The following is a 12,495-nucleotide window of genomic DNA, read 5'->3' as shown; positions in this document are numbered from 1 at the left end:
TTAAGCAAGCTTTATGTTCTTGAAATTGTTTCTTGGTTAGTGGATCTGTTTTTAAATAGATTGAAATATTATTGCTTCAGTATTAATATTAAAATGTTTGGATAAATATTTAAGCTACCTCACATATTACTTCAAGTTCTATATAAATATTAATTCAGAAGTCAAACAACAAAAATCAGCGTTATATTTTCAAATTTTCCCAGGACTAGTTTCCATGGTTTTACCGAACCACCGTTTTTGGTTCGGTAAAACCATCGAAACCAGTCCTGGGGAGATTAGAAAATATAACGCTGATTTTTGTTGTTTTACTTCTAAATAAATATTTCATTATTATTGATACTGCTTTGAAATTCAAACTGATTACATTTTAGCATAACAAAATTAATAGCTTATATTTTCCATAAAGTAAGTACCGCATGTAATTTCATATTATGCTTAAATTCTTAAGCAAGTTATAAACACTTTCGTACATATTACTAGAGGGTATGAGTACGAACTGTAATCTTCACCTTTTGTGTTAAAGGAGGATTTTATTAAATATTCTAAAGGCAATATTGAATCAACATAAAAAATACAAACTGTTCTCATTTAAACCAACAAGTTTTCTATGACTCAGTGTAGGTGCTTTTATATTCTTTGATTTAATAATGAACTTTTATTATATTTTAAGCCTCTTCGCAGCTGACTGAAAAATGAATAATCACACATTTCGAACAGTCTTTTCTTAAAAAAAAAAAAGAAAGAAAGAAAAAAAAGAAAGAAAGAAAGAAATGGCAAACTAGGTTTAGTCCAAACAATGAAAGCTTCTTTCCATGATAATCTGATCCATACTACTAGAGATTTCGTTTCTTCTGAAGGTAACTGACTGCAACCTAAAACAGCTATAAGTTGCCATCTATTTGATTGAAGACAGTTCTTCTTCACAAGGGAATCCACTGCAGCAACTGATTGTTCAATGATGATTCAGTGATCTCGTTGTGGTATGTAACTGCACTAAACAACATACACACAGTCCCATACACTTTCCTTATTTGGTTTAAATGTCGATTTCCATAACACCTTCAGCCAAGGAAGGGGGGAAAAAAAGGATCATTATGCACTCAGCCTGCTTAGAGGAATACATGACACGATGTTTCTTGTTATATTACTACTATTTCACTCCCTTATATACTCATTCACTGTTATGATATTCGTATGATACACTGCCGCTGATGCTTTGAACCAGATTTCTCCTGATATATACAGCCATCTACCAGAGAGATCTGAAAGTTTTACCATTCGAAAGAACAGCGCTAGAATCACAGTCCCACTGTCATTTGGGTACCTCTTGTATAATGTTTTGCATCTTGGATATGCGATTTTTAGTTAAACAAAAGCTGCTGTAGCAATTGTTGCATTAAATAAATAAACGTGCGTAAAATATATGATGAGAAATGATAACCATTATAATACTCATATGTATTTCGATATAAATAAGGCTGTTTATTCATCAATATTGATATATCAGCAATTCAATCAATATTACACAGATATTACACAGACATTACACAGATCGTTCAAATGCGACATTTGAACGATCTGTGTAATGTCTGCACCCGCATTTTAGTGATGTAAGTTTGGTAAAAAAAAGTGCGGACATTACGTGAGCGTGTATGGTAACATACGTCATTGCAATAGTCATGATACGCACGCATGACTGCATGTAACGTTCATCTGTGCAAGAAGGTTTAAAACACGGCCGCAAGATCGAAGAGAAAAAAAGGCTATAGGTGGGAGGTCGTATTCAGCATTCTACACTAAATTGTAATACTAAGAGCATCCATTAATAATTTCAACTTCTAGTAGATTGAGCTTTTGATTAAGCAGTGTCATATTAGTACGTATAATTACATACAGGACCTACAGTGCTAAATCACATTTTAAAGCAAAATTACTACACTATTGTAGCAAAATAGCTGATTAAAGTTTTAGAGTGAAGTGGGTAGTTTGTATTAGCTACATATCGAATACTTCTACTCAAGTAATGGGCAACTTACCAAGATGTAGGGTACAATTAGGCCCATATCACACGGCGTTTGTTTCACACGAGCAACTATTTCGGACAATTTTTTCTGCCTGGTTTACTATTGAAAGAAAGACGTGCGACTTTTTCCTTCCTTTCCAAAAAAAATTGCAAGTTGTTCATTTCAATCAATCAGCTATCAGCTTGTTTGTAATGGGGAACGAGTTTCCCTTGTGTTAACTCCAAAGTGATCTATGGTGAACAGCAGAAAAATTGTTCCAAACAGTTGTTCTTCCGAAACAAACCGACCTGTGATAGCAGCCTTAGAAGGCTATCTTGCAGCTGTAGAATCGACTACGCAGGACCGATAAGTGCAGAAATAGTGAGGGTTATGTTGCATTATTCGTTTGTATGGCAACAAAAGCTATTCACCATTAAACTGAATCACATTTTAACAACTTATTTCTTTATTGGTCGAAGAGGTTTGCGGTGTATCGAAACACGTTTTCAGTGATAACGCGATTAATTTTATCTCAGCGAAAAGAAAATTGCGTCAGAAGAATTTAATGGTTCTTGGCCACTTTCTCTATTCAGTGGCGTACGATTCCTCCTGCCTCTCTACACTTCAGTAGTATATGGAAAAGCGGAATTAATGAAATCTTATACATGGGAAGGCGAAATTAAATCTTTTAAGTTTCATCTTAGAACAGTGATAGGAGAGATTGTACTCACACTTGAGAAGTTGGTTATATTACTTGCAGAAATAGAGGTGTTTTAAATTTTAAGTGTCTGATTTCCATTACTTCAGATGTGTAAAGTTTAGATGTACATACATACTCATTTTCATTTCCTTGCAGGTGAAACCACTGCAGGTGTTCCCGATTATAGCTGCACCAGTCTTCAAGATCTTCGTTCCAAGCAGAATCTGCTGCAACACATAAAACAGATTTCGGAAGAAACGGGGCTTGAAATACTACATACCTTGCACTCTAAATCAAAATGGACAAAGGATTGGCCGAATCTGGATAGCCATTGAGAAGGCTAGTGGAGAGGTATATTCAGGATAACATGAGTTTGTCCATGTAGCTAAAGTTCGGACTTCTCAAACCGTGTTCCAGAGCTTCGTAAACGTTAATTCTCTTGCCTAAGAGTCAAGAATCCATTTCTTGAGGGTAGGAGTGATGAGGAGTGCCGCTTGGGAGCCATGCCTGTATTTCTCTTCGCAATCAATTCCAAGCTGCTTGCTGTAATTTGCAGAAAGCCCAATGCTGGCCTTAGTATAAGTCTAACGGAGCTGCGGATCATCATTTTTTTTTTTTTTTTTTTTTTTTTCTTTCGTTTTCTTATTGTTAAGATTAATAAACGTTGTGACTTTTATAGAGTCTCATTTCCTATTTTGTTTTATTTCCGGGTTCAGTCATACGAAGAGAAAGTATAGGAATATATAACTCTTACAATATGGTTTCAGAATGGAAAGAGACACTTTATGAGTCTCTTAAACAGGCTAGAGAACTATTCTGTACGCATAAGAGTTCTGATTCAGCTTAACCACTGATTATCGACTTACCTTCATCTGGAGTGAGCCAAAAACTCGATACCTGTCATCCAGCATCCGAGAAAGCGACCAATATGGCAGCAGATGTTTGATGCAGGCATCGTGTTAGACGGAAACGCAGTCCTTCATGTCTTGGCTCACAGAGGCTCTGCGACTGTTGTGATGTATAGAAAAGAGATCTTAGAACCTTATGTTCTCCTTCTTAGATGTGCAATTGCCTTCATTTCATTTTTCTAGATGATTATGCAAGTTCACATAGGTCTGATGCATGATTTTCTAGAAGTTGAGGATATTAACCACACGGCTTTGTTAGCTAGTTCGCCTGGCTATGAAAACAATATTGCCACAGGAGTGGGGCGACTGCCACAGAAACTCGTAAATAGTTCATTTTCAGTAAGAAGTCATATTGTAAGAGACTGTTCGGTGGGAACATACTCCCTAGCAGCATCCATTTTGTTCGCTGTTGCAACCGTCGTCTTAAATTATATTGTGGCAATAAGACTTATGCAAGATCATGGCATGTGTGCCATAAGTGTTCAGTATACTTTTTTTAATTATATCAATCTATGTCAAAACCAAATTTCATTAAAATCTGCCAATCAGTTCTGGAAATAATCGAGTCAACGGAAAAATATTATTTGAGCAACTAGTGTGTTCGTTCAAACATTTTTTTAATTCGGACACTCATTTGTCCTTTTTGTTCTAGCTTTGTGTGTTCAAAAGTTATTTCTACGTACGCTTTGTAATCATCAGAGTACTCGTTCACGAGGCCCAGTATCTGTCGAAATTCACAGGTTCGAATGATTTATGCATAAACTGTAGAGACATTAGGTTATTTCGAAGCAGGAAAGATGAAAAATGAGCAATGCCCTCGCCGGGACTCAAACCACGGACCTCTCGGAAGCTCGTTGAGCGTGCTGACCACTATACCACGAAAGCATGCTAAGAAGGCGGGAGAAATACCTTATAACACTAAGTTTCAAAATTAGTTCTTTACTGTGATAGTTCACACTTGAGAGGATACGAAGAAATGAAAAGCTGAACGTGCCGATGAGATAACGTAGGTTTACTTCAAAGTAAATAGGTTTGTGTTAGGAGCTCAGATGTTCGAGAGATGCGTGCAGGTTCATAATAAAAAAAACCCTAAAGAAAGAATTACATGGTGCAGAAAGAATGAACAGACAAGGTAAATGAGATCAGAATAGGCAACTAAGAAATACATTAATACAGAAATTATAAACGTCAGACTCACTTGTACAGAGATTTCTGAAAGAAAGAATTACATGGTGCAGAAAGAATGTGCACATAAGGGAAATGGGATTAGAATAGGCAACCGTGAAGATTAATATAGAATTATAAATGGCAAAAGCACTTGTACGAAGAGCTCTTAAAGAAATAATTACATGGTACAGAAAGAATGAGCCTATAAGGTAAATGCAATTAGAATAGGCAACTCAGAAATACATCAGTGTAGAAAGATAAACGTCAAATAGTTACATAATTGGCATGGCATCTATTTCAGGTTATTAAAGAAAGTGATTGACATTTTCTGCAAAAGTTATTTCGATGTTTAAGGACTTTTTCGTATGTATATACACCGAGTCCGCATTATTCCGCTGATCGTAGATATACTTACAATTACGTAAATGTTTTAAATGACGCAAATATTCAAGTATTGTATTTTAGAATTTAAAAATTTGTTTTATAACAATTACAAAATACAATTTTTTATGCAGTCTGTTCTATATTTACATTTAGGAAAAATTTATGCTCATTGTAAAAAATTAAACACAAAAAGTGGGCAGGTTAAAAAATAAATTAGAATAACTCGGCATCCATTTTTCTCTCTTAAATTTATGATTATAAAATAAACTCCCGATGTAGTCCTTGAGGGGCCCAGGAAGGGTTCAAATCAAGGCATTTGGCAGATCCGGACGTTACCCGAATGGCCTATGAAAGCCGCCCAAGTGTTGGGACTCTGCTCTCACCGGTACACCTGTGTAATATTATTTAATTGATAAGTTTGTTCCAAATGTTAAGCCGAAACAATTTTCACGCAAGTAATTTATAAATTTTCAAAGGTTAAAAATACGTCACTAGTATTCTCACGAAATCTTATTTTTTAGGATTATAATCTAATAATCACACAAAAAATTCATTTAAACCAGAAATATTTTTTATTTTTAATTTATACAAATATTGTCACGATTTGGCTATGGGTTAACGCTGAAACCTTTCAGTATTCTAATTCTTTAAAATTTTCTGAATAAGAGTTGCTTTTTGAAAAAAAATATATTAATCAATCCTTTTCATCAAAATCTGCGTAGCAATGCTCTCACTTAATCTGCTAACATGACACATTTTTTTCCTAAATAAAAAATTTTAGAAACATTTCTCTCTTCAATTTATGAAATGTAGTTGAATATGATCACAAACTTTAAAATTAATAACCTATGTCAGTTTTTGATGTATGGGTGTCACACGTTTTGCATTAATTTTTTTACACTCACTATAAAAATTTCATAAGCATAATTATATGAACCCGGAGACCGTATAAAAGTTAGCTTTCATAATTTTTACAAAACTGATCTTTTTAAAATTCAAAAGTGCTAAAACATGAAGGCTTTTGGTGGATACAGTTTCCATTATAACGTAAAAATTAGAATGCATACTGCAATGTAATTAATTATGTGAGTTATCTTTATTTTACTTTGGCGTCTTGATCAGAATATTTATATAATGAAAACAAAACGTGACTCATTAAATGACTAAATACCTTTTTAACGTGATTATGGGTGTGAATTAAGTGAAAAGGTATCTTCTTAATACGAATAGACTGGAATTATAAATTGGCATGTGGCAAGGAAATGACAAGCATTTCTGTCCACTTATACACTGAAGAGCCAAAACATTATGACTACCTACTCAATAACGCGTTGTGCGAACTTCGACCTGCAAAACAGCTGCAACTCGCCTTAACATGGATGCCACAACCTCTTATTGAGACAGGTTGTACCACATGTCTAAGCAGCGTCATACCAAGTCCAGGTATTCTGACACGGTGATATTTGAGTTCTGAACTGCCGCTCCGTGACATCCCAAATATCCTCTATCGGGTTGAGATCTGATAAAGTAGGTGGGCAGGAACATTAATTGAAATTCATCTTTATGCTCCTCTAACCACTCCAACACAATTTGAGCTTTGTGACATGAAGCATTGTCTTACTGAAAGATTCAATTTCCAGTTGGGAAGACAGACGCCATCTAAGGGTGCAACTGATCCGTAATTATATTCAGATAGTCCACAGCTTTCGTGGTCTGTTCTGCCACAACTAAGCTTCCCAGAGTTGCCCATGCGAATGTTTCCAAAGCATAATACCGTCACCACCCTCCTATGTACCTTGACACGTGATGAATGAGAAATCGTGATTCATCCGACCAGGCAACTATCTTCCACTTATACATGGTGCAATATCGAAGTTCCCGGACCCACTGTAAGCGTAGCTGACAATGACGCTTAGTCAACAGAAGCACATGAGTAGGACGTCTACTCCCCAGTCCCATATCCAACAGTGGAAGAATCTTCCAAGTGTAAGTGAAGTTCCGAAACACTTACACTTGGACCTGCATTATATATCGAGGTGTCAGCGAGCCAGTGTCTAGCGCCAATTTTATTGTGCCAAGCGGGCCAGTCTTCGACGTCTTTTTTCTTTGATGACGCGTGGACGTCCAACACTTTGGCGGCTACTACTGGTTTCACCGTCATTTATCCACTTCGCATAAATACTAACAATAGCAGATTGTAAACAATCTATTAGCAGTGTAGTTTCGGAGATATTCGTTCCGAGTCTTCGAGCCATTACAATCAGCAGCCTTTCCCGTCACTCGCAAAAGTAAGTGAAAGAATGATTCTTTACCTTCTCCAGCAGCCGCTAAATACCACTCCCGCTTAATCTCATGCCCTCCACGTCATCCAGAGGAGTTCGTTGAAATATGTAGGTATAGTCATAATATTTTGGCTCGTCAGTGTATACTATTCTAAACTAAATTTAAGTAATGAAATTAGTTTTCGATTTCCAAGCTTTTTGTTTAGCTATAAATGGCCAGTTTTGGTGCAATGAAAACACGATTACAAAATAAAATTTACTAAAGTTTCAGCAGAGGCTTTCCTTCTTATATAAGGTGTCCTCGATTTAAGACGACTGACTTTTACGACGTCCAAAAGCTAAAATAAAAAATCTTTTACGTTTCCGTTCAGAATACACATATACGTGCTATTTATGGATTACAAAAAGAATTACCTGAAGCATTTTCTAAATTAAATCAAGGACTTCAATTAACCACAAATGCGGATTGAAACATCGATCGTTTCACCAAAGTTGAAAAACAAACTCGAGAAGCTGTTGGATGTTATCGCAAAATGTGTAAGGGGAAAAAAAAAAAGAAAGAAAGAAACCAAGCAGGCAACATTGACGAATTTTTTCCTCTGTTTAAAGAAAGTACTCGCAATTGCAATGAATCATCCAAAATTAGTAACAATTTCTCAAAAAAATAACTATTTTTAATTAAAAACGTTTAGATGTTTTTCCGTATATTTTCATTTTTACATTAAAAGGAACATTAGGAGTTAATTTTAAAGATTAGGAGTTAAAATTAATTAATACTAAAGGAACATTAGGAGTTAATTTTAAAGAATATGCAACTAGTGCAAATGCACATGCGTATAAATGAATTGTTTATACATTCTCAAGCCAATTTTATGTTAAATAAAAGCCTAATTTATAAATATTTTATCAAAGATATCAAGAAAAAATGGGTTCCTGACTTAAACTTGCAAATGGATTGTTGGAATGTCACTCGTCATAAACGAGAAAATAGTGCCCAAAAACCATTTTTGGGGGGGGGGGTCAAATATTTTTATTTGCTTTGTGTATCAACGTAGGCTAAAAGATCTAATTTAAAATACTTAAACTGAATATCTAAATGGTTTATACCTGTCTTAAATTGTTATATAGTTCATACTCCGTTGTTAGTCTTTCTAAAGGCAAAAAATCTGCATCTCCTTTGTAGAACTCCACAAGCCCATTTCTGCTCATTGTTACATAGTTCAACTTATTGACATCCTTATAGTTGCAGATTCTAAAGAGAATAGAAGAAATGAAGATAGAATAGAATAGAAAGTATAAGAAATATCTAAAAAAATCTTTTACATTTTAGACGAAAAGGGGCGTTAGTTTCGAGTGGGATATTAGTCTTGAAACGGCACTTTGCGTTGAATCACTGTAAACGGTATATCACATTTCAAACTGTTAAAGAAATTAAATAATGAAGAATCTGCATCAAAGTATGCATATTTCTAGCATTGCGAAAAACAAGGGTACCTAGGGGCATCAAATTTTGAATAACGTATTCCTCCAACCGAACATGCGCAATTGATGGAAACTCGAATTTTGAATTTCGAGTTTATTTTATTATCTATTACATATTTTCTAAAATTTTAATGAATTTTTGATTAACAAACTCAACAATTTCAAAGCAAGTAGTGGCAATATTGAACGAAAAAAAAGCTTTTTTATCTCCAGTGCGCAAGACTGTCTATAGGAAATTCTAAATGTATGCTGTTTTTAGTATATGTTTATATATTTTGTGATTTTGCTGTTGAATGGAATTTTATGCGGCTTAAGCGCCAAGAACGTGATATTTAATAAATAAATTAGACACACCAAACGTTAATAATAAAAAGACAAAAATAAAATTTTGTAAAGCCGTGTTAGCAAGATATGATGAACTGAGAAAAGACTGAAAAAACAGAAAAATGTATGCTAACACTTAACGCTACATCGGGAATTCCAAGCATATACTGCTATTACGTTATATTGCTTTTGAAATTTTTGTAATTTTGCTGTTGAAATATGTATGGCGTAAGTGCGAAGAAAATGATGCTTGATAATAAAGCTAAAAAAACAAAAAAAAAAAAGGTTTAGTTGAAGTGAGGTGTAACTGGTAGAACTGCGAGCTCGGCGAGAGCGTAAAAAACCTTAATAAACTCTTTGGGGCGACGGTTAAAAACTTTTCAATTTTTTTTTATTATTATTAATTTTATTCAATATTACTACTCATGATTGCATTACGCATGGAGAAAACGTCATACATTTAATCACTAGAGTAGTGATAAGTGAATAAAGGCATTTGCAAAATTTAAATAAGTGACAGTATAATACAAAATCTGAGGTACAGCAAAGGGAAATTTCTTTATTGCGGTTTAAGAACATCTAGGAAGTTATGTTAAGATGAATGTAAGTTTATTTAAGTAAATGAAAAATATATATTAACTGAAGACAGGCTGCTGGCTGTTCTATGATAGATTAATAAAAATAACCAAATCTAGTATTTTTAAGGAAAGGATGGATTTGGATATTTTGCTTTCAGGTAAAGTATAAAATACAATAATTAGCTTCAAATTTTAAAGTAATTGATTCTTACATTGCTGAGAAAATGTGCAAACAGCAAGTATTACTAGCTTCTTTTGAAAAATTACTCTAATAGTACGGCGACGTCGTTATGACACTGCAAACATGTCACACTGTAACGATTTCAACGCCACATTGGCGTTGTAGGTATGGCTTAATGTCATCTTTCTGTTACATTACATTGTGATGTTTATATGCCGTCGTTTTATGACGTTAATGTGAAGTCACACACTGACGTTGTTGTGAAATCATTATTGTGCCATTAACGCGTAATTACGCTTGGAGCTTCTTTCAAATTCCAAATTCTTTTAAATGATGCAAAATGGTCACAAAAATCATCAGGACAAAAAAAAAAAAAAATGCTACACATAAACTCTTCTGGTCAGCCTCTTTTAATAACACTGAATAAAGTAGAATGGCATTCATCACCGAGTATAGTTCTATACGATACCAAGTAAAAACACGCTATAAACCATCAATGTTTTTAATAAAATAGAAATAACTAAAATCGTAGCTTGTTAATATGCAGAGCATCATTTAAGTTTCTAACCAGTAATTTTACGTCAATTTACTTTTCTATTAGGCCTCGTTTTCATTTCACTACTAGGATGTAAATTTCCAGAGCGCGCGATATTCAAATTAGGAAGAAGGAAGGAAGGTGAAATTAGAGTGTGTTTCTGCCTGTTTGAAGACCAAGTTGCTGACTTTGATTAAGCATTTTCTGCAGCTTTGAGTTTTTCTTGCCATTTGGCTTGCTTACGCCGTCTGCGGTCAGAGCCAGCTTGCGCGATAGTTAAATTGTGAAGCCGTTATATTATGCTTAAATTTCATCAATTTTAGTTCCTCCATTATCTTTGATTTAAAGCCAAAGCTATTGGCTTCTGTAAGCACGAGTTAGTGCCGTCTGTTAAACTTTATTTGGATTAATAAAGGGCCGTTTACACCCTTTCCCCGTCTCTGTGGTATTTATAAGACACTGTGAAAAATCACAAGTTCTGGTATAATTGAATGCTAAAAAGGCCAGATCTTATAAGCATAAAAATAATTCATTTCGAAAGGTTTATTGAATCATTTAACAAATATTCGGGGAAGGGCTTGGTCAGCGTGCTGGGATACCTCCCATTAAAGATGAATTACATGAATAAGGTCAAGAAACCTGAGGATGGGAGAAAGTGAGAATTTTCTTGCTGTCATATTAAATGCTTGCTGTGATCTGTAGGTGACATCCATGCGACATTCACATCTACATCTCTGTGACGTTTTATCTCGGTCACAAATGAAATATAACTAAATGCAACATTGGGAAATAACTGCAACGTCTCAGCAACTAAGTGTTCTGTACGAGTAATAGTTTGTTGTTCTAAACGTACAGTTGTCATGTATTTATTTTGCTTAATTTCATTTTATCAATAAAACTTATATTTAGGAATATTAAATTACAGCTTACGTATATTGGTATGGCTTATAATCTCTGACAAGATCCATGTGATTGCGACTCATATTGACATATCCGAGATCTGGATATGAGTTTATCATTCTTATTAGAGATTCTAGGGATTCCACTGATATGAAGCCAATTTCTTCTACGAGGTAAAATACGTAAGATGAGATTTTACAGATGTTTAATTATATGCAGTTTAAAAGCGTAAGTGATATTACCGAAAATAAATCTCCGAGGATCACTAACTTTAATTTCTGGAGTTCTGTCTTCCTCTTTTTTCATCTACAAAAGTAACAAAAAACATTCGTAATTAATACTTAATTCCTGAATGACTAATCTTATATAAGATTTGATGCTATTGATTAGAAGAGATACTATTTTAGACTGCTGTTACGTAATAAAAGATGAACCTAAAAATTCGTACTCTTTTCCTGTTGCATTTTTCTGTACAATATTGCAAAAACATTTTGTCCTATAAATTAGTAGAAATTCTTTGGATATTTCATAAAAATTAACGTTTTAGTGAGTAATGCGTTCAATAGACTCAGATGCAAAGTATAAAAATAATAAAAATTGCCAGCTTATGTACTGCTGATACATATACCTTTTCATAATTTGATTTCTGTCCATTAGGAGCACTTTGAAGAGCAGAAACTATTTTTTGATAAATTAAAAACAATTGATGCATTAAGTAAATGTATATAATAAAACATTTGTAGGGATTTATATTTATTTTAAATAACCAGTTTAATTTAAGTTTATGCTATTTCCTATAAGCCTTCATTACCCTATTTGTCAATGCCAAAATATTTAAATTTGGTAGGGCGCGTGAAGTAATGCAAATTCTACCTTCAGCTGAAAAGGTTTAAATGCTGAGTTCTAGAAAGGAAAGTTACAGAGTTTAGGCAAGCGCCGTCATTTCTGTAGCGTGAGCTTCTATTTCTGCAGTTATTGCTGGTTAACGTGGCGTAACAGCTATTACATGGCTGCCTCTAGATTTCGACGCGGTTTTAAAAAACAGTCTTAT

General features: G+C 34.2%; 1 protein-coding gene across 2 annotated transcripts in view; it reads right to left on the bottom strand.

Annotated features, from left to right (window-relative positions):
- The window catches only part of LOC118190852 (dynein axonemal heavy chain 6-like), a 77,255-nt gene that overhangs the window by 11,011 nt on the left and 53,749 nt on the right, over nucleotides 1-12,495 (bottom strand). For both annotated transcript variants that reach the window (XM_085817063.1, XM_085817062.1), the window contains exons 4-6: nucleotides 11,687-11,750; nucleotides 11,475-11,610; nucleotides 8,552-8,696 (exon numbers count right to left, since the gene is read on the bottom strand). In XM_085817063.1, the coding sequence (XP_085673189.1) occupies nucleotides 8,552-8,696; nucleotides 11,475-11,610; nucleotides 11,687-11,750 (345 nt within the window). The remainder of the gene's footprint in view (nucleotides 1-8,551; nucleotides 8,697-11,474; nucleotides 11,611-11,686; nucleotides 11,751-12,495) is intronic.

The sequence above is a fragment of the Stegodyphus dumicola genome, chromosome 5 (assembly GCF_044657685.1).
Source record: "Stegodyphus dumicola isolate Sdum_Otavi_A_Nest chromosome 5, ASM4465768v1".
NCBI lineage: Eukaryota > Metazoa > Arthropoda > Arachnida > Araneae > Eresidae > Stegodyphus > Stegodyphus dumicola.
The sequence above is the reverse complement of the archived record's forward strand: the minus strand, read 5'-3'. Positions and strand labels throughout refer to the sequence as shown.